Source organism: Rhinolophus hipposideros (assembly GCF_964194185.1).
Source record: "Rhinolophus hipposideros genome assembly, chromosome: 4".
Classification (NCBI taxonomy): domain Eukaryota; kingdom Metazoa; phylum Chordata; class Mammalia; order Chiroptera; family Rhinolophidae; genus Rhinolophus; species Rhinolophus hipposideros.
This window is the reverse complement of record NC_138050.1, coordinates 60,937,025-60,960,724: the sequence shown is the minus strand read 5'-3', so window position 1 is coordinate 60,960,724 and position 23,700 is coordinate 60,937,025. Positions and strand designations below refer to the sequence as shown.

At 37.9% G+C, this 23,700-nt stretch overlaps 1 protein-coding gene across 1 annotated transcript in view; it reads right to left on the bottom strand.

Moving 5' to 3' along the window:
* NALCN (sodium leak channel, non-selective) overlaps positions 1-22,482 on the bottom strand; it is a 318,494-nt gene extending 296,012 nt beyond the window's left edge. Inside the window, 3 exon segments of the mRNA XM_081047253.1 lie at positions 2,425-2,607; positions 3,585-3,731; positions 21,991-22,482. Of these exon segments, the coding sequence (XP_080903379.1) occupies positions 2,425-2,607; positions 3,585-3,692 (291 nt within the window). The 5' untranslated portion in view covers positions 3,693-3,731; positions 21,991-22,482.
* Between the last annotated feature and the right edge of the window lie 1,218 nt (positions 22,483-23,700).

The window sequence follows — 23,700 nt, the reverse complement described above, 5'->3', positions numbered from 1 at the left end:
TTGTAGAAATGTAATGTAACAGGCTACAAATTGCCAGTAATACAAAACAACAGAATGCAAAAATAAATACATACATACATACATACATAAATAAATAAAAACAAAAATGCCCACCAAGGGGCTACAGGAAGCTCAGAAGTAATGGAACACCGTAATCTCCAAAGTGTACCTAATAAGAAAAGTACACTTTTTATTGGAGACCCATGCTAATTAAAGAAAAACTCTGGGAACAGAATCCTAATTGGGCAGGGCAGCAAACAGGTGACAAAAGACAGAGCCAGCTTTCATTTAGAGGAACAATCAGTTACAATATATAATAGAAGATAAAACCCCATTACTGATAGCAAAAAATATCAAATGAATTATCAAAACACAAATATAATAAACATGAGCAAAATCTTTACGAGGAAAACTATAAAACAATCCCTGAGACACAAGAGCAGACTTGATAAAGTGGAAAGACTGCCATGATTTGGTATGGAACAATTGTTGAGGCATGAATAACTAGGAGCAAAGCCAAAGACAACAGCAACGGAGAAAAGGAATATAGTCAATGGTACTGTAGCAGTTATATACGATGTCAGAGGAGTAGCAGACTTGGGGGGCGATTATCACTTTGTGAGGGGGTAAGTGTCTAATCATTATGTTGTTTTGTACACCAGAAATGAATATAAAAACATGAAAATAAAAAAAAAAACATAATTGCAACTCACATCACAAAGGGCTAATATTAACTACACACACAGATTACCCCAAATTTAAATGCAAAAAATAATAACAACTTGAAAATGGCCTTTATATGCTTATATAAAATCAGGCTCAACCTCACTCTCAAAAGGGAAATGCAAATTAAACCTGCACTGAGTTACCATTTCCCACCTTTTGGATTGGCAAATATCCAAAAGTTTGACAATCTATTTTGGGGTGACCGCATGGAGAAAGAGGCGCTGGTGTACATTGGTGTACATCAATAGTCAAAACGGTTTGGGGAATATGGACTATATAGAAACTATTACATGGCACAGCCAGGCAGCAGTCTGCCAACTATAGAATGGAGAACATGCTACAAGACCAAAGACTCATTTTCCCAATAGATCAATGACATGGAAATTTTTTTTGTGGTGTGTGTGGGTCTCGTACACTTTGTGAACCTTGTTTGAAACCTGATTCAAGGAAACTAATTGTAAAAAGAAATATTTGAGACAATTTGGGATAGATAAGTATGGATGGGTATTAGCCTACATTAAGGAATTATTGTTAATTTTACTAGGTTTGATAATGGCATATGGTTATGTAAAAAAAAGGAAAGTTTTATCAATTAGCAATGCATAAAGAACTATTTCTGCAATTATCTGATTTCCCAGATTTACTTTAAAATAAAATAGAACTGCCCAAATATTGATAATTATTGATGTTAAATTACAGGAATTCATTAAAACTATAATCATTACTTTTGTTTAAATGTTTACATTTCTATAATAAAAAGTTTAAGTAGTTAAAAATGAAAGGGTAGTAGTACATTGACTATGATCCATCTCTTTTAAGGATGGCACACAATGAATTATGTAAAAAGAGAAGCAACTGACCATGTTCTGCGTCGTTTCATTAAACTCTTAAAATCCTTGTACAGAATAAGTCCGTTTTCCAAAAAAATTACCTTACTTGAGCTGTTGATAAAGCCAGTAAAAGAAAGAGCTGGGATTTGAGTCAAATCTGCCATTTGGCAGACCCAAACGTCCATGATGCCATTTCATATACCACTCTGTCTCTGTAAATAGTACAATTTACAGACAGTATCATCTACTTATTTTTAATTCTGTAAATGTTGGTGTTACAGAAGGAAAACATATGCCATGACAGATTTATTTTTACCTTTTCTTTTTCTTTTATTTACTTATTTTTTTTGTTTCCCATTGGTGATAATTTCATACTAGACATTCCTTTTCTTACAGTCCTGGAATTCCTTTCCTTCTCAAGTTCTTTCTTTTTACCTCTTTATACCTTCAAAATGCCTCAGGTTAATGACATCCTGCTGAATATCATCACACTGTAACACTGGTCACATAACATTATTCTGCATTCCACAAATCAACAGGTTTCTCCCTTGCGCTAGGTCATCCATAGGTGGCAAGACAGACCCTACTTTGGCTTTCATGAAGCTGGTGACCTCATGTTTCAGGTCACCTAGCTCCTTCCCAGATATTTCAAGAATTGGTGACTTAACTTACACAATTTATTTCAGTGTTTAAATGTTCTTATGTATCATATCTTCACCAATCTTTGGAGTTATACACTATTTAAAAAGACTTCAATGTAGATAAAATAGAGATGTTTTGCTTTACTGAACTTAACATAAAAATATGAAACTGATTTAGATTTTCAAGGCATTTTGGTTGTTAGTTCAAATAACAAGGAAGCACGCACCTTGACAATCCCCCGGATGTGCATTTTTGCTATCATCTCTGCCGTGTAGAGAAACATCAGTAAAGTATCCAAAGTAAAGGTCACATACTGAAGGGGAGGGTAGTGCTCGAATGTCATGGGTGTGTTCATACAGACAGAGATGACGCTGATGATGGCACAGATACGCAGCAAAGAGTGAACCCACTGCAAGAAGGGTCCAAAGTTATTATTTGACACCATAAAACAATATCTTAAACTTCTATTATGAACCACACTATTTGGAAAAGAAAAGAGATTAAAATCTTTCACCAATATGGAGAAGAGGACGACAACTAATGTCTGTTAAGTGCATATAAAATACGGAGGGTACCAAAAAAAGTATAGACATTTTAAGAAAGGAAAACTGTATTAAAATTGTAATACTCGATGCACGAGTATATAAATAAAATCTATAAGTTGTGCAGATCCTACTGCCAAGTAGTGATAAGTCAAAACTGTGCTGTTTCCATTTTTGTGTCCTCAGAACCCACTATAATTTCTGACACATAATGAAATTGATCCTATTCGGGCTTGCTGAGCTGAGTTTCCGAGACGGATGAATACATCACTCCGCCTTAGCTGTCTGCTAGACTGTCTAGTCTGCAATGGTACTTGGTATAGCGAATCTTCCCTTCAAGTTCTCCTCAGCTTAACTAGGCAGAGAAGGTGACAAAGATCTTTAGAGACACTATCCGCTATCTCATTAACCTTTACTTTTACTCAAAACTTGCAACTCAGAAGGAGACCTTTAATTCCAAATATTTATCTCCCCACAGATTCATTTACATTCAGAACTAAAAGTAAAGAAAGCCTGGTAGAAGAGGTCACTCACGTTGGACTCCTGTTTTGGATCAGCCTATGAAGTGGCATTATCTCTACACTGGATGACTCTGAGGCCAGCAGGCACAGACAGGGAAAGGAGACAGCCAGACCACCTAGCACACCTTCCTACGGAAGCAACTCAGAACGGCACCTCATTATTTCATCTCAATTGTTCTCAACTTCCAGATTCCTGGACTCATCCATATTCTACTGCAGCTCAAACAGACATTTCAGTGAGAAATACATGATTTTTGAATAATATGAATCAAATTTCCTTTATATCACCATGTGCTTCTCCATATTTCAAAAAAGACACTTACTGGCTTGTTAATCCAGAGTATGTCAGCATTGTCTGACAGAGATTCATCAGGACCAAAGTCAGTGACTGGCTGGGCCTCCACCCTGGAGCTCTGTTTCCTTTTGAGCATGCTGAAGTTAGCTCTGGTGAGCAAGTACAAAATGGCAGTCTGGGAGAGGAAAGAGAAAGTCGTATCAGTGACCTAAAAACCATCTTCACACTGATCACAAAATAACTGCCCAGTGTACGCCTATGCACATGTTAATTACTCACATGTTCCGTTATACTGTATGTAATAAACACATGAAAATAACAATTTTAAAAGAATAAGATAAAATTTAATATCAATAAAAGTTTGAATTTTTTTTCTTTCAACCCAATGGATTATCTTGTACACTTCAATTTGCATGCCAGTTTAGAGAGTAATAACTAGTCTAGATGAACTGGAGTAAAACAGCTTTGCTTCTTAGGGCACAAACATGAGAAGGGAATTTTTTGAGATCTACGTTCATACACCTAGCACTGTCTTCATTTACAGGTGGTCTGTGCCGGAGCACAGCTGACCAATCCAGATGAAACACTGAGATTTTGCTCAGGATTTCCCCGGGGATAACATAATGTGACACTCACAGACATCAATTTCCAATGACCATCCCCAGTTGACCTCCCCATATTGTCTTTGCCATAGAGGATGTGGGCCAGAGAGATTGGGGTAAAACCTACTCTAAATGGAGTTGGTTTTTTTTTCTTCTATGAATGCTGTGATTACTGGGGAGCCAAAAAAATGTATACATATAACTTGTATTCATCTTTTGTTATTGGTATATATTGAGTATTACAATTTTAATACAGTTTTTTCCTTTCTTAAAATATGTATACATATTTTTGGCACCCTCTGTATATCAATTCTTCCAGCTACTCTGAAAGCAAAATTACATTGAAGAGAGAGATGAAATGCCTGCCTGACACTTATATTTCCACAATTTGGAGTCAGGTACATCTTGTTCTGTGTGTCACTTTAGCCATTGCTACCACCTTCCACAATCCAGCAGCCATTGAAGGATTCAAAAAGTAAGTAAGTGCAATTCAATGTGAGAAGAGATGTTGTGAAGCTTTGTGGTGCCTTATTCTCCTGTGAGTCGACAGAAAGACTTCTCATTTGATTAACATCTGGATTGAGTCTTAGAGGAAGGAGTTAATGTTTTTTGAATATATGCTGTTTTTGGCATTTAGTGACAACGTTTTATTTAATCTTTGCAACTCACAGAAGATAGGAAAGGTCTTTTTACGAAAGCACTAGAAATTCCAGCCTTGGGGCAGCTAATGAGTTGACCAAGGCCACTCAAGCAAATTTGAAATTTAAAAGAAGCTGCGTTTGACGACCAAACTGAAGGTGTTTATAGTTCACCATGCTGATGCTGTGGACTGATAAGGAGAATTTCTCAAGGTAGGAGAAAGGATTAGATCCTCCAGACAGCACACAGAGATGCCAAGTCAGGAAAACGCAATTGTTTTAACACCAGGAAGGTGCACTGGCTCTCCTATCTGCTGCTACTTGGAGCTAGAGAAGGAACCCCAGCCAAGGACAATGAGTGCCACTCCATAGTGGGAGCACGAGGAGCATAGAGGGAGCACGAGACGAAAAGAATGTGTTTTCAGTATGTTTAAATCTGCGCAATTGCAATGTTCACTGAGAACCCAGAAACTCAGGCCACATGGGCTTTGAATCTGATTCCCGATGTCTGAGCACCTACCTCTGCATCTATGTTTTCCTTGTGCACCTAGGTAGGTGCATCTGTGTAACCCTCCTGTTCCCAGAAGAAATCAAACTAATTTGCTTTGAGATGTGCTAGGTATTTCCAGGCTGTCTTGCTCTGAATATTGCATTTGAATGTGGGCTTTGCAGTAGGCTGCACTAATTAATTTTATTCTACAAAACTGGAGTTAGGGACTCTTGACATTGATATGTAAATATATGCAAAATATTCAAATTAGGCTTGTTCTCTGATTTACTGTGGGGGAAACATCGGGTGGCCTCAATTTGGGATGCTTCTTGAATGCAGTCTCCTATGTACCCCAAACTGGATACATATTCTTTTAGAAATCCTTCAAGATTACACAATGCAAAGAAGGAAATAAGGTTTCACAATGTTCAAAATTGACACAAGACAATTTTACAGACCTAGCCACATCTTTTTAATTGAGCCAGTGGAGACTTATGGATAGCTATTCATTGTTCTTATGACTTGGCCATAAGTTAGGGTCTGAAAAATTTTTGATGTATAAATGTGACACTTTCACATAGTCCATGCACCTTTATTATAAATATCCCATCTGAAGCAAAACCAATGTCTAATTATGGATTTGTTCATCTAGAGAATCAGACATTCAGAATTCATTTTTAAAACATCTCGTTATTGACTGTTATTTGGCCCACCCAAAACAGTGTGACTCTAATGAATATTAGTCGTCATCCATGTTCACCCTCACTTCATCTACTGCAAAAATGCCACCAAACAGTCCAAACTCCAGTGGAACCTGTTCAATCCACACACACATTAAAACTCAGCAACTAGCTCCTGAATACTGAAAGTTTGACTGACTTAATATTAAATATTATATAAAGCATGCAAGCAGCAAAATAAGTCCAACTTACAAACATATGAAGAGTCCAAAATTAATTTGATTGTAACAATTTTCCTTCACATAGAGAAATATTGTTTGACACATTCATTTATATTGAATCGATATGAGTACAGCAAACCTATTATTCCCTTGATAAAGACCAGCAGGGATATTTAAGTATCCTAGGTAAGCTTATTATTTTGATAGGAAATTGCTCCTGTGTACCTTAGTCTTATCACCATTATGTATTTATAACCCAATATATATTTTTTTCTGTTTACAGAGGTGTCCTTCATAAAGCACCACACTAAATTCGAAAAGCATGGCTTCCAGGAGCTTTTTCACATTCATTTAAAAGTGGTTGGTATCTAAGTAGTTCAATAGTGGAGGAAGCTGCACACTTACAGTATGTTTATTGACGAATCTTTTACTCGAAACAACTAATGGCAACTCAGGCAGAAGAGATACTTTGATTCATTGCTCCCTGTTAAATGGGTAAAATCCAATTTTATACTCTGAGATAGTTATATTTTACTTCTTTTGGCTTCTACTTTCCTTAGGTCATTTCAGCTCTCTCTTGATCAAATTAAAACTAATAAATTCTGTTTTCCTTAACTGTGGGGTATTGCAACACTATAGGTCATTCCTTCTCCTTGTAACCCTCTTGGGTTTGCATTAAACTGTTTTGAATCTCCTATCTTCTAAATTATGGTTTATAGCACGTCCTTTACTTGCTGTCCCATGTGTCTGTTCTCTGTAGTCAACCCCTTAAACGAGCCTGTTCTTATAGTTTCCATCAACATCTGTTGGTGTCCAGGTGCTATGACTGAGTCATGTATCTATGCTCCTTCTCCCTTAGACATAGGCCATACCAAAACCATCATCGCTTAAAAATCAACCGGGCAACTTGATATCAGCCTCAATTCCCAGGTCCTACTGCCCTAAGCTTTTTAGGACCCATATGCAGGTCCCCATATGTGTAGAAAACTGCACAGACTCTCTTTTCACAGCTTTTCACTGGTGAGTTCTTTCTGCGTTCCTCATTCCATTGATGTACAAGGATGTACAAGGATGAAAAGTGTTTCACTTTATCATAGCTAGAGCCCTTTCTAGGCCACGGGACCTCAGGTCTGGATAGCCGCAAACATCAACCTTTTCAATATGTCCTGTTCTTTGTATCAGAAATCAACTTCTCAACATACTGCTATGGTTTCTCCTATAACCCAGAAAACCTCAGCTTATCCTCTTGTTTCTCATTCATCCATTCATTCATTCACACAGGAAATATTATGTATCCACTATGACATCAGGTACTTCGATATGTGCTGGGTATACAGATAGTACGGGACAGCAAAGGCATTTATGGAGCTTACAAACTGCCTGCTTTATTTAACCTGATGTTTCAAGAACACTGAGTCCCACTGATTTTTACTTGCACTTCCTTTCGTATCATACCCACATGCTCCACTTGAATTGGCGAAACATACCATTACCCATCATCCTCTAACCTTTTTCTCAGCTACTTCAGCTCCTTCATTCCAGCTGTGTCCTCTTTGGTGTTGCTACCAATCCCACATCAATTCTTCCTATTCCCTAACTTAACTCATGAAGAGTTTTTGTCTGTCAGTGTGATTTGTTTGTTATAATGGAAAGATTTAATGTTTGTAAACAAAAGTGTAAACAAGACAAACATACCACTCTAGGAGACTCACAGCATCTATTTTATTCCAAAAAGGCCCCAAAGAAGGCTTAAGTCACGGATTTATTTTTAATCATTATGTTCCACTATAACTGACAGCACATCAAAATCAACAACTATTCTTCTGGTCACTTCTGTGTATAAACTCTGGGGCCTTTATGAGTAAAATGGTGCAGCCACTGTGGAAAACAGTTTGGGGGTTTCTCAAAAAATCAAAGACAGAACTGTCATGCCACCCAGTATTTCCACTTCCAGGCTTTTATCTGAAGAAAATGAAAACTCTCATTTCATCTTGAATGGCTGACACTCCCCTCATTCTTTAAGCCCAGAGCACCTTCATTCCCTGCTAAAGGTACTCAGGACCGTGTCCTGTGCTCTCTGAGTACTATGCACCTCATTCCATGAGTTCACCTCTTACAGCCTATACAGCCCACACAGGACTCCAGCAACCCCAGTCTCTCCCATTTAGTGGGACTCAATAATTGCTTTTGGACTTAATAATCAAAACCATTTAAGGGACTGTTAAGGACAGAATTTGTTGTAAAAGTGAATGAATATTCCCTAGCCTTTACTACTTTATAAAATGGAAAACAATCCTCAAACACACGTGCGTGCATACACACACACATACACAGAAACCTACCACCCCTCCCCGCCCCCCCCAAAAAAAAAAGAAAACCCACAAAAATGTGATGAAATGCTTGGGAAGATAAGGAAGTTCCCTACCAAAAATAGTGAGCTCAGTTGATATTCTCCTAAATTCTGTTGACTGCCATGTAAAAACAGATGCCTTCCAACAAAACAATGTTTACTGAGGTCTTGTCATGTGCCAGGACTGTTCTAAGCATGTCACACACATCATGTCATCCTAGTCTTACTAGAACCATTTCACAGATGAGGAAATAGGTATAGAGATGAGACGGTATATAAACCAACACAAGTAGTTTACAGAACGATTACATTAAAAATTCATTACGTTATAAAATATACAGGTATTTAAAAGAAAACCTTTTTCAATATATTCTTATCATTTAATCTGTGATTATAAACTCTCTTGGCATCAATTATTGTTTGTGAAAATAGTAAAGACATTTCTCATCTCTTAAAATTGAAGTCATTTTTTACTATATGATTCATTTTATAGTGTTTTCAACCCCACATTTTATAAATGGTTGAAACACACATTCATAAAATCATTTTAAGATTCTCATTAAAGTATAGCTAACATACAATATTATATAAGTTTCAGATGTATATCATAGTTATTCAACAATACCCAACTGGCACTACAGATAGTTATTACCATATTATTGATTATATTCCCTATGCTTTACTTCACATCCTCATGACTATTTTATAACTACCAATTTGTATTTATTAATCCCTTAACCTTTTTCACCTTGCCCCCAACCCCCTCCCATCTATCACCCCCATAGATCTTGTACCTATCTGACACTATGCATATTATTACAATATTATTGACTATATTCCTTATACTATACCCTACATTCCCATACCTTACTGTGTAACAACCAGTTTATACTTCTTAACCCCTTCCTCTTTGCACCCACCTCCAATCCCCTCTTGCATCTGGCAATCATGAAAATGTTCTCTGTATCTATGAGTTTGTTCCTGTTTTGTTTGTTTACTTTGTTCTTTACATTCCACTTATAAGTGAAATCATACGACACTTGTCTTTCACTGTCTGTCTTACTGCACTCAGTAAAATACCTTTTAGGTCCATCCATGTTGCCACAGATGGCAAGATTTCATTCCTTTTTATGGCTGAGTAATATTCCATTGCATATGTGTACCACCTCTTCCATATTTATTCATCCATTCAGGGACACCCAGGTTGCCTTCATATCTTGGCTATTGTAAATAATGCTGCAATGAACATATGGAAGAACACATTCCCTCAAAGAAGAATTTTGGGTTTCTTTGGATAAATACCCAGAAGTGAGAGTACTAGATCCTTCTTCGTCTCTTTTTGTAGTCTTTGTTTTAAAGTCTATTTTCTCTGGTATAAGTATTGCTACCCCAATGTTTTGTTTGTTTGTTTTCATTTTCGTGAAATATCCTTTTCCCATCCCTTTACTTTCAGTCTGTGTCTTTTGATCTGAGTGACTCTCTTGTAGGCAGCATATGAAGTCTGACAATTAAGTTCACAAACTTTGTTATGCCGATGTTGCTAACCTTTTTTGATATCAAAGGGATTATTCATTATGAATTTGTACCAACTGGACAAACAGTTAACCAAGTTTACTATTTGGAAGTGCTGACAAGGCTACATGGAAAAGTTAAATGACCTGAACTGTTCACCAACAATTCATGGCTGTTGCATCACGACAACACAGCAGCTCACATAGCACTGTCTGTGAGTGAGGTTTTAGCCAGTAAACTGTATCGAAACACCCTCCCTACTCACCTGATCTGGCCCCCAATGGCTTCCTTCTTTACCCAAAGATAAAGGAAATATTGAAAGAAAGACATTTTGATGACATTCAGGACTTCAATGGTAATATGACGACAGCTCTGATGGCCATTTCAGAAAAAAGAGTTCCAAAGTTGCTTTGAAGGGTGGACTAGGAGTTGGCATCGGTGCATAGCTTCCCAAAGGGAGCACTTCAAAGGTGACTATAGTGATATTCAGTAATGAGGTATGTAGCACTTTTTCTAGGATGAATTTGCGAACTTAATTGTCAGACTTCGTATGTAAGAGTCTTGTTTTTTCATCCATTCAGCCACCCTATCTTTTGATTGGAGCATTTAATCAGTTTACATAGAAAGTAATTGTTGATAGGCATGTAGTTATTGCCATTTTATTATTCACATTTTTTTCATCTTACAGAAACCCCTTTAAGATTCTATGTAATATTGATTCTATGTAAAAAGCTTCCCAGACAAGCTTTTTCTTGTCTGGGAAGATCTTTATCTGCCCTTTGATTTTAAATGATAGCATTGCTGGGTAGAGTAATCTTGGTTGTAGATCCTTGCTTTTCATCACTTTGAATATTTCGTGACAAGCCCTTCTGGGCTGCAAAGTTTCTATTGAGAAATCAACTGATAGTCTTATGGGAGCTCCCTTATAGGTAACTAACTGCTTTCCTCTTACTGCTTTCAAGATTCTCTTTGTCTTTAACCTTTGGCACTTTAATCATGATGTATCTTGGTGTTGGCGTCTTTGGGTTTATCTTATTTCATACTTTCTGCACTTCCTGGACTTGTACATTTATTTCCTTCACCAGGTTAGGGAAGTTTTCTGTCATTATTTCTTCAAATAGGTTTTCAATTCCTTGCTCTCTCTTCTTCTGGTACCCCTATAATGCAAATGTTGTTATGCTTGATGCTGTCTCAGAGGTCCCTTAACATCTTTTTTTTTAATTCTTTTTTTCTTTTTGCTGCTCTGATTGGGTGTTTTCTGTTACCTTATCTTCTAAATTGCTGATTTGATCCTCTGCTTCATCTAATCTACTGTTGATTCCCTTTAATGTATTCTTCATATCCATTATTATATTCTTTACTTCTGACTGGTTTATTTCTTTTATATTTTCTATCTCCATTTTCATGTTTCCTATCTCTTTGTTGAAGTTCTCCCTGAGATCACTGATTATCCTTATAATCATTGTTTGGAACTTTGCATTTGGTAGATTGCTTGTCTCCATTTTGTTTAGTTCTTTTTTTCAGAGCTTTTTCTATTCTTTTATTTGGGAAATGTTTCTTTTTCTCACCATTTTGGCTGCCTCCCTGTGTTTGTTTCTATGTATTAGACAGGACTGCATATCTCCTGGTCTTACTGGAGTGGCCTTATGTAGTAGACTTGCTGTGGGGCACAGTGGCACAGTCTTCCTGGTCACTTGAGCCATGCACTCCAGGTGTGTTCTTTGCATGGGTTGTATTTGTCCTGTTCTTGTAATTAAGCATTGGTTGCTGTTTGCTCATCAGTGGGAGGGATTGATCCTCAGTCTGACTGGTTGTGAAGAATGGCTATAGTGGAGGAGTTGTGGTGCAGGGGCTGACCCTACAAAGTAGGATCTGCCTCAGCATGGCTCTGGTGCCTGACCAATCTGCCCCTTGTGTGTGTCATCCTTGGAGGTGGTGAGTGGTGCTCCAGGTTGTTTCAAAGCTGGCCACTGGGTGTGCCAGCCCCATGGCCACCTGGGAGGGCACCAACTGCAGGTCAAGTTCAGCCATTGACTGTACCCCACCCAGGGCCATGAGGCAGGGGTTACAAAGTAATGGCTCCTGCTCATGCCATGCCTGGAAGTGTCTCGAGAAGCCAAGTTGCAAACCTAGGATGGCTGCGACTAGTGCCAGTCTTAGGGCTGCTCAGCCAGAGATATGGGACATGCTTAAGCCAGATGCTGCTTGTCTGGGTTCCTCAAACCTTTGAGAGACCCTAAGAAAGTCTGCAGCAGGAGCCAAGGCAGACAGTTTGTACAAAAAGCCACTGGAAGTGGCTTGGGTATGCCCAAAAGTTGGGTAGGGTGGGGCCTTAGAATCGCCAAGGTATGGTGAACGAATGTTGTCAGCCAGCTTGATGGAGGTAAGGATATGGTGGTCACCTGCATCTGTGACCACCAGGAAGGGGGAGGGGTCAATAAAGAAACAATGGCTTTCACCAGCTCCTCTATTCAAGAGAAAGCTGCCCCTCCAGTCCTTGTCCTCCAGCCAGACAACTCAGTTCCCTTACCTCCATATGTTTCTGTTGCCTCTGCAGCTGTTGTGCCAGCCCTGGAGCTCAGAGCCAATAATTCCATTGGTGAGTAAGTCTCTGTGTCGTCCCTTTAAGAGGGGCACCTGGGAGTGCAGCTGCAGTCAGTCTCACTCAGCCATAATCTCTGCTGGTTTTCACAACCAGAAATTATGGGGACTTCTCTCCCTGGCACTGAAACCCTGAGCTGGGGAGGGGTTGAGACCCCTCACTCCCTGGTGGGGGGGACCTCTGCAGCTGAGATATCCCTCCTGACTTTCAATGGTCACATACTTATGTGGGACCAGCCCATTCCACATCTCTGCCCCTCCTACCAGTCTCGAGGTGGCTTCTTTTGTATGTCCTTAGTTGTAGGGTTGTGGTTCAGCAAGATTTAGGTGTTTCTCAATGATGGTTGTTCTGTAGTTTAGTTGCAATTTTGATGTGGTCATGAGAGAAGGTGAGTACAGCATTTACCTACTCTGCCATCTTGACCAAAGCTAATGTCTTCTTTTTTTCTGGCAAAAAGTCATCAAACTTCTCATCAAATCTACTTAAATGTCAATTTCAGGTTTTTGAAGTCATTATTCATTCACCAAGCCTTTTTTCTAGAGGGTGAATCCTAAAAATATTCTATTATGTTTTTATTATATTTTTTTTTCTGATTTTGGGGAAAAAATGAGATGAAAGCATTTAATTCACATCTGGTAATCTTATATTACATAGTAAGAAGAAAGTTGTCTGAATTTCCGAAAGGCAACCGATCTCTTAGCTTCCTAGAATTAGTTTTATTCTCATAAATTGACTGAATATGCTGAGAATGTGAAAACTAGAAAACAGATCCCACTTATGATAGATACATGGATCAAAGAGTATATGTTTTTCTGCAGAGAATGTACTAGAACAGAAAGACAGGATTTATCGAGAGAAGTCTTTCTGTCATATTCAATATCTAAAGTTCAGAACACAGTCAAGGGTGTGATTTTGTTTTGTAGTATTTGTTCTTCCAGTGAGGACAACCCAGATTAAATGGAAGTTATCAATGGAAGTTAACAAGTGGTAGCTGTTTTCGTAACTGTTTAATCTAAAAATTTCCAATAACATGTTGGGTGATCCAGAGCTCTTTTCTGCATATTCTTAGAGAGAATGACTAGATAGTGTGGAGTTTGCAAAAAGAACTTCTGGATTGTCTGGTAGTTTGGAATAGATTACATCCCTAAAGACTTCCAATATAAAATTTAACACACTCTTGAAGCAGGTCCTACTTGTATGCATTTTACCAATTCTTAGTGTAGGGTGATGATCCATGAACTATTGCATATAATTTTAGAAGAGAATCAAGCTTAAACATTATATATTCTTTGAACACTTGAGAGATGAGAACAAACATTTACTAAAAGCTGGCTCTGTCCAGGCACTATTCCAAGGCCTTAATACCTCTCTGCAGATGTTTTAAGTATTAATCCCATTGTACAGATTAAAAGTCTGAGGACAACTTGCCCAGATCCACCTGAGGAGTCTGTTGTATTGGGAGTAGGGGACGGAGGGAGAGAGCAGGCAGAGAATTTGATTCTTACTTTGTTAACTTTAAGAACTTTTATAAAATTCAAATGTTTTGCAACAATGATGAATTTAATTTGCAAGGTCTTTAAAATGAGTGAAGTATGAAAATAATTAATTTTTAAGCTGAGACAAATCATACCTAACGTTTAATGAGAGTTTATGATGTGTGAGGCTAAGAGCTTTGCATGAATTATTTCATTTACTTCTTGCCACGCCCCAGTGAGGCGGGTGTTCTGTTATTTCTATTTTACAGATAAAACTGAGGTTTAGAGAAGAACATAAGTGCCCTGCCCAAGGTCATTTTCTGATCTTTACCCTGGTGATATTTAACTGTCCACGTCTTTCAATCTTAATTTTCCATGGCTTTGTGAATAGAACCTTCTTTTCCAGAGATCAGAGACAGGGAGTCTCCAATTCTTGTCTCTCCCAAATCTAATTAGGGACATTAAATTAGAGCATGGCTGCTCCTAGAACTACAATGCCAGTCCTTTCAGGCCCTCTCAAGCAAGCTTCTCTCTTTGCTCATGAAATTTCACTGGCTAGACGCATTTTTCCCTGTAATTGGTCTTCTGCTTGGAGGAAAAGCAGGGGGCTGTGTTGTTTTCTCTCTTGAAGCAGCTTGAGTTCTATGTCTGCCCCAGGAACAATGCAGAGCAGATCACTTTAGCAGGAGAACTAAGACATCCCTGAAATGTTGACACCTGGGGTCACAGCAGCAATCTCTCTCGCCTCTCTCTTCAAATGCACTTTTCATATGGGTGCTTACTCATCTATGTCTTGGCCCTTACTAAATCAGGACGTAACCCTGCAAAAACAGTGTTACATGCACAGTCCAGTCTCAGTAGGACTGTTAGGGCCACCCAAGATGGGCTACCAAACAAAGGAAGCCAAACATTTCAAAGGACCATCTCCAAACACAGGGTCTTCTTTTCTCTTTTCCTTTTGTCAACACAATGATTAAAAACAGAAAATGGTTCTCTACTTTTTATATGGAGTCTACTGGCTAAATCCAAAAAAAAGCAGCATATTATTTTTTCTGGTTCTTTCTACAAATACTGCAAAACTGTATCATTACTTCACGAAAGATTCTGTTGTCTCAGTTTTGTAACAGTGAAAATTGCATTTTCTTTGACCTTTAAAAATTATTAGATTTGATAAAGGAATTCAGGATAGATTATGATGGCCCAGCATGCATTTGTCATTGTACCCGGCATGCCAAACTAAAACAGCTCAGGAGTAGGGGCGGAAATGAAGTTGTATTTATCACATAAATCACTGTAGTACTGAGTACGAATTGAGGCGATCAGCTTGCATATGTTGGCTGAGCTGCCTCTCCCTAGCCTTTACTCAGAAAACTCAGTCAGTCCATTTCGCAAGCCCTTGCCTTTCACTGCAAGTTTAAAAAGGACATGCATTTGTAATTTTGTGAGTTATTCTGGGTATAGTGTAAATTGTAAGAAAATTTTAGAAAAGAATGTCAGAGTTACAAAGCACCACAGGTCGACCATGTGATTTTGTAAAGTCGACAGTTTACTAATCTCAGAGTAGTCCCTAAAAGGCTTTCCCATCCTCCAGATAGTGGCAGAGGCTTTAATGCTTTTTATTATCCAATAGTTCAATAACAGGCTTTTTATTATGAAAATCAGATAAGGAAATTATCTTTTTTTTCTTTTTTTTTGCAGATGCTTAATCTTGTAATGAATCTACAAAGGTTGGACAAAAAAGGTGGGTGGTTTAAAATAGTGGTTTTCCAAACTTTTCTATACTTAAAATAGTACGGAAAATTGAAAGGAGTTCCTTTTTTTGTGTGTGGTTAATTTTGTAATATGAATACACAGACTTTGGACAAAGATGGAGAAGGATTTAAAATAGCAGCTTCCTAAGATTGCTTAATACATAAATCATCCAGCGAGGTTTTCAAACATTCTCAACGCTGGGTGTCTTTCACCTCAGATATACTAAATCAGAACCTTCCGAGGTGGAATATGGGAAATAGTACTTTAAGATACACTCCCCAAGTGATTCTTACACACTTCCAGCGGTGGTCCCAACTAATGATGAAATCCCTGGTCTAGATGCTCACTAGAGCATTTTAACACCGTAGAGTTTACTATTTGTAGTCAAGACTAGTTGTTTGGTGAAAAAAAAAAAAAAAAAAAAAAAGAGAGAGACCAGCTATAAACAACACAGGCAAAACGGAAATCTGAGACAAAATTTTTGATTTATAACTCTATGTACATTCAGTATATTCTATTTTTAAATTTTCCTCGGAGAATTTCAGAATTTTCTCAAAAAAATACTATATGGAATATATTTTATGTATAAGAATAAATGTTTGTCTTATGAGAAGTTTACTAAGAAATGTGGTTTTTGCTTGACTTTTCTACTATAATTTTCTAGTGTAGAATATACCTTTGAAATAGCTATTTATTTCTTGAAAGGCGGAAGGGAAAACAAATTACCTAGTTCAATTAAGTCAGTTTTTAAAACACTTTAAATTTTTGTTTAATAAAAAGTAGAAAGTCTTTTTGAAGCTCGCCAGAGTTTAATATCTTTTTTTCTCCATAAAGTATTGACATATTGAATTGAGGGGAATGGAAAAAACAATTTAAGGAGAGGTATTTCCAAATCCAGCAAGTTCTATTTCTGAAAATTTAAATCCCTTATTTACAATATTTATCCTTTACTTCTTGGGGTTAATCGTTAAGCAACTTTCCATGCTTGAAAGATTCCCATCCCAATTTTATATTATCTAGGATTTTTTTTTTAACCTCAGGCAAATTTTGTTACATGTATGCAATAGTGTTTTCAGCCATCACTGACTTGTATCTTGTCTGATACAAATTTGTATTTTGTCTGATACAGGTTTCCATAATTTGTACTTTTCAGCAATAAGAAGTAATTTTTTTAAAATCCTTCCTCTACTCCAGAAGTAATAAATGAAGCTGATCTATGGTTTCACAAAAATAATAAAGAAGAACAGATTTTTAAAAATAATAAAGCCAAGATTTACAGCTAACTCAATGATAAAGAAGTAATCAATTGTTAAATCTAGGCATAACAAACTAAGAATAAAAACACCTACAATCACCCAAGCTTGAAGTTCTGGATTTATTTTTCACCCATCCCTCCTTTTCATTCTTTCGGTTTGGTCACCAAGATACTAGCATTTGTTCTATTGATAAATCTCTACCATTGCCTCTCCTTTTTCATTACTGTAGTCTGATTCAGTTATTCATCCTTAGAATTTCATCTCCAATTTCTCCAATACCTTCCTTCACTGACCCCCATTCTTATTTTTCTCTTTCTTCTTGAGCTCATCTGTATTTGTGGGCATACTGATAGATTAATAGCTATAGATTAATATGACTTAAGGATTAGAATGCTGAGGCTCTTAGTTTTTTTCTATCAGATCTAAAGCTTTCCCATTTTATAATGAATCCATTCATGTTTTTAAACATTATCCTCTTTCTTTTCTTCTCCAGTGCTATTTTTTTTTCTTTACTTTTTAAGGTAAAATGCTGATTTTTCAATCTCATTTTAGGTCATAGAACCTTTTGAGGAAACACTGCATCTACGGGTCACGTCTCCCAAAATAAATGAACACATTAATACTTTCAGTTATACATATTATAATGCTATGATAATTACTATATATGAAATTTGTTCATTAAAGATGGTAATTTTTATTACTTTAAAGTTTTTTTCTCAGTTAGTTACTTTTTGAATCGTTTGATGTTTACATATTTCTACCTTACTTTTTTTTTTTTTTAGTAGCACTTGCCTAATATGTGCTAACCAAAAAACACTACTATTTCTTCACCTTTTTCATATTCCCTTTTTGATCCACATTAGTATCATAAGAGAATTGTCTTCTGGTATTTTTCAGAATGGTACATTTTCAGGATATCATTTTACTGCTTCCTTAGATTTCATTTTGGAGAGGGTGCATCCAGTCAGTATAAATTTTTCCTTTGGAGATTGGTTTTATCTATATATCACCAATATAGATCACCGATATAAAATACATATACTTTAACTTGACCAGAATATCAATGGGATATTCTCCTTTAAATTTTTTTTTTCAAATGCCAAGTGTTCACCAGGCTGTAACTAGATGTTGGCTGCTTTTCATTAAAATTTTCCTGGTCCATTATAAATCATTTTCATCTGCATATTGCTTTTGTTTTTTTTTTTTAATCTAAAAGAAAATATCATACTGGACTTAGACCATGGCTTGTATTCTATTTGCTGTGATCTTGTATTCCATTTACTTGTGTGTCTCTGTTGGCTGTCGTTCATAAACATCATCCTTGCCCCAAACAAACTCCTCTTTTCATCTCGTTTCTTTGCATAATTGGAGATAAGTCTAACTCTTGATCTTCATATAAGTGATACCCTTGGCCACAGTGTTCTGACCTTTCTCTTCTAATTCTCCTGGGCTGTGCTCGCTTCGGCAGAACATATACTAATTCTCCTGGGCTTCCTTTCCAGAATCCCCACTCCTGCCCCACCTCTGGACTTAGTCCCTGTCGTCTGAGTGTATTCCATTTGGTATGGTTGCACTTGCCCTAAGGTATCACGGAGAAATTGTTTCAAAAGTCATATAATTCTGTCTTTCTTATAGAATGATCCAACTTTAGCCTTCAACACTTCAAATTAAGTGGGTTTATAGGAGTCCTGTTCCTTGTTTTTTTGTACAACTCTCTTAGAAAGGGACTCGTGACTTGAACCTCAGACTTGCCCAATAGTTCTATTAATCTAGTTCCATCTGTACTGAATCTATGAGAAATGCCTTGGAGTCTATAGTGAACAGTCTTTTTCACTTTATACCTGTGGGGTACAGGTTTCTCATTATATAAATTCCTTTGATCATTTACCTGAAGTCTGAATAAGAAAGCAAAAAAGCATAATTATACTCTGGAACTCAAAATTCCTTTTTCCTAAAAGACTTTACATGCTTACTCTCTTTTTTTTAGCTTACTACTTTATGACACTCCTATTTTGGTTTTACTCTAAGGGGTATATTTCATCATCTGGATTTCAGATTAAGTTAATCTAATTAAATTAACCTAATCTGTTAAAGGTCAAGTCTTTATATAATTCAAAGATCTTAAATCCAAGCTATTATCTTATCTTATTCCTGTAAAAGAGGGAAGGTTATCCACAAATACTAAATAGAAAGCAGATTTACCTCAGAAAGCATGTAAATCATCTTATTCGTAATTATAATCTTTAGGAAATGAACTTGAATATATGTATATATGCATAATATATAATATACATTATACATATGCATAATTTATACATAAAATACCCATAATAATTTAAATAATGTATTTGTCCAGGAATATCCTTATTATTTTGAAATTTATCATGAAGAGAAATAACATCCACTAGGAATAAATCCCTGTACTCTATCGGGACATTTATAATAACGGAAAACTGGAAACAGCAAATATCCAATGACAGAGGTATGGCTATATAAATGAGGCTAATCTTATACATACAGATAGCCATATATAATTTTTAATCAAGTAAACTGTATATAGAAACACGAAAAAGTACTTATGATAAATGTTAAACAGAAAAACAGTATAAAAAATGTACAATACATGACTATGGCTACACAAAGTATGTAGTCTTAAAAAGGCTGCAGTAAATACAGATATTACAATCATTTGCGTTAGGTTGTTAGAAAATAGGTGTTTATTCTCTTTTCTCTATCATTTGTGTCATTTCCATCATGTCTGATTATTTTAAAATTCAAAGGATAAATTTAAAGATTTTACATGTTTGCACACAAAGAGTTTTGAAGGTGTAAAAGCTTCTTGCACGAGTCCTTGAGACAGGTAAGAATCACATAACATGATAATCAAACTCTAAAATGTTGCTACCATTTTTGAAGGGCAATTCATAGTTTCTTTAAACTCAAGGTCATAGTTTCCAAACCAAAACTAGAACATAGGATGCTCACTCTATCCACTTGATTACAGATTTGTCTTTTCTGACAGATTCTTAGGGTCTGGGTTTATCTCTTTCTTCATTGAATCCGTAGGCCTGGTGCCTGGCTTACAATTAAGATATAATACTGTGGATAGATGTGATTTTTTTCTTCACAAAATCTAAATCCACATGTGACTCTTTTCCCCTGTAATAAATTTACATAGCAATGAGGATTCTGAAATTATTTCAGCATCATTGATAAATGAAAAAATAAGTACGTACATGTGTGCCCAGGTGTGCGTGCACCTACACACACTCATAATGTATGCAGGAAAGAAAAGAGAAGCAAATGGAACACAATTCAAAAACATGTCATTCCCAAATAAGAAGAAAATGTTTCAAACCTTCAGTTCTCTAAATTGCAGCGACTGATACTATTTTGAGTAGGTGTTTTTCTTTTAAAAGTAGAACATTTTCCTCTGTTGAATATCTTGTAAATCATATCCAAAGTTAAAACTACATTATGATCAGCTCACAAGACAGGACATCTTTAGCTTCTATAGAGCTTCTAGTATAGTCCTTATCAATGACAGAGTATCTATTCTGCCAAGATGTCAAGTATGCTAAAAACACGAGAGGGTCCAATGAGCCTATCCATCTAAAAAATTTTCCCCAAGTCGTATTTTTCCTTCACTCTGCTTGGGTTTAGCAATAGCTAGCTCAAAATACACTACAGAAGAATGAAAAATTCAACATAGAAAGGTCCACAGATTGAGCACCAACCAGTTAGGAAAGGAGTTTTTGTTGTTGTGGAGGTTTGAGAAGCCATCTTTTTTATGTAGAACTATTGAAACAATCTTTGAAATATAAAAAATCACTCCAGCTGTATGTCTGCCTCAGGGATAACCTTCAGAGTCCATCCTTTCCCTTTCTACTTACTTTCAAATCAAACCACAGTTGTAGCTATAAAAATATAAATCATAAATTTAAAAAATGGCCACCTATTAATTTCTGATCCCTATTAAAAGTCTTCTCCTTCAATCTGAGCCTTCTTATACACAACAATCACTGGTACCCACTTCACCACCACTTCACCAACAGGGAGATCCAGGCCTACTGATGACCACACAAAGGCAAGGCCTGGACCAGTGTGTGTATGAATACACATCCTTAATATAGTCCCTGAAAAACTATGCCTGAAATTGGAAGAGTTATCCGATGGTATCTCAAGAATATATCAGGATTTGAGTTCAGAGTTATCAACCACCCTGAAAGAGGAAAATTCGAGTCAGAAGGGTAACCCATTGCTCAGGTTTCTGGGCCCACTTCGAGTTTCCAGCCTGGAGATCTACACGTTTCTTAAGGGCTCAATGACAACACGGTGTTGCTTTGGCAGAATAGTGTTTTGCATGTTGTGTGTAGCCACCCTAATGATGTAAAAACTCATTAGGCTCAGCCAGGCCAATTAATAAAAGGAGGAATGTGAAGCCCAGAGCCATTCGCAGAAGCACGGAGGTGGGGTGGGTATGGGCCCCCGGCCCTTTCTGAAACCTGCTGGAGCAGATCAGCTTCCCCAAACCGCGCGATCTCCCACAAAGGCGGAGAGGCCCATGCACCCACTACATCCCCAGCCACCTGACCCTTCATGCCTGGTGGGGCAGGCCGAGGTCTGGCGGCCCCCAGCTTCCAGCGCCCACCCGTGCGCTTCCCAGGCCCGGGAAGGCGCATCCCGCTGAAGGACCAGGGAGGCGCAACGCGGGCGCCAGCGCCCCCTTCTCGCCCAAGGTGGGGGCGCCCCTTCCGCGCTGGTATCCGGCCCTCGACCCCCGCCCCCGCCCTCCTGGGCCCAGCCCCGGCGAGAGGGACTGGCGCGCACCCGGGCCTCGGGCGGCGGTGACCAACCTGTAACCCTCGTGCTCAGAGCGGTCATGGTGCCGCGGGTGCAGCTGCGGCGGCGGCGACGGCGGGCAGGGCGCGGTGCCCACCACGCGGGGACGCGGCCCCTCACCTCCCGCAGCTCCGTCGGCGCGCGCCACCCAGCCGGTGCAGCGGCTCAGCGCTCCGCGTGCTGGCGCGCGCTGCTGCCACCCAGGCGGCGGGGCCTGAGAGCGAGACGGTAGGGACTAGGGCTTTTTTCTTTTTGCCTCTTTTTTTTTTTTTTTTCAAATCAGAGTTGGCTTTGCCGCAGGGTCTGCCTTGGGCTGAAGGGAGGAAATTGCAGAGGAGCCTGCGCTGCAGCTGGTGGGGAGCAGCAGGGTCTGTGCTGGCAGGTTCCTCCTCTCTGGTTGCCACCGGCAGTCTCACAGCAACAGCTGGGTTCTCCTCTGCCAGCTCCTCTCGTGGTCTCTGTCGTGCTCACCGAGCACGGCCGTGGGCACTAGGGCACACGTAAGGCCACCTCACAGGAGCGAGCCAGGCGTGTGTGTGTGTGTGCGAGTGTGTGGTCTTGTCTTACTGGACAGTATCTGAGGATGCGGACTAATTCACCTTGTTACATAATGAGTGCATCAGTGACACTTATGGTAGTCTTCTAAACACATTAACATTTTTCCTTAAAATTAAAATGTTTTGTTATGTGGATGAGGCTGGATGTCCATTCAAAAACTGATAGTTTCCTCCGTGCACTGTAGGCATACCAAAACAGGAAGCTGTATCTGAGGTTTCCTGGGCTCCTAGCAGGACAGTTTTAAGGAGATTCTGGAATCTTGAGCACCAGTGTCCAGGCCCAGGCGACACTTATCCTCTCAGTTGCACTCCCTGCAAAGTTTACTCCGGCTGGCATTTTGCCTTGTAGTCAGATGTAAAACCCACCAAGGGATCCTTGACAGTGATTTAGACGTCATACACACGCAGGCACATAAATAGAGAGGGAGAGAGAAACTCCTAAAGGAAGAACAGTTCCATATCACAAAATGTTATTGCCCAAGGAATGGAAGTAAGTTCACACGCACACATTTTTAAAGATGTATTTTCTGGTTATGTATATTCAATGAAGTCACTATCTAAAAAAATGCTATCACAACCCATTCTCTTTGGGCCAATAGTAAAGCTATTTTATTGTCTCATATCAGCACTTTTTTTATAATTTAAGAAATAATCAGCGTTTGGTGAAATACATGTAACTAATATTTTTTTCAAATTTCCAAAGATTTCAGAAAGACCAAATACATAAAAAGCTAACAAATGATGAAATCATATGGAAATATTCTAATAACACAAAAGGGAAAATAATTTAAACAATGGTATATTTGTAAACAATTAGTTTAGAAAAAATATGTAGAGATTTGTTTCTTAATTTAAGTTACTGCTCTTAATTGTTTGATCTAACTGCTAGTTGATTTCAGTTTGTATCTTAAAATATATAGCTGTGTATCATTCTTTGGAATACCTCAAGTTAGAATTATCAGTTAGAAAACAATATTCATGAAATAATGAAAGACCAAGATATTTACAATTTTTTTTTAAAAATTGATAATGGCAGTAATTTTACTAATCTTAGCACCACTCCTCACCAATCAGGCATTTCAGAGAGTTCTTCCGTGTTTATGGTTTAACTTCTGCTATATAAATATAATTCATGCTTAGGAGCCAAACAATGAATGATGGAGAAAA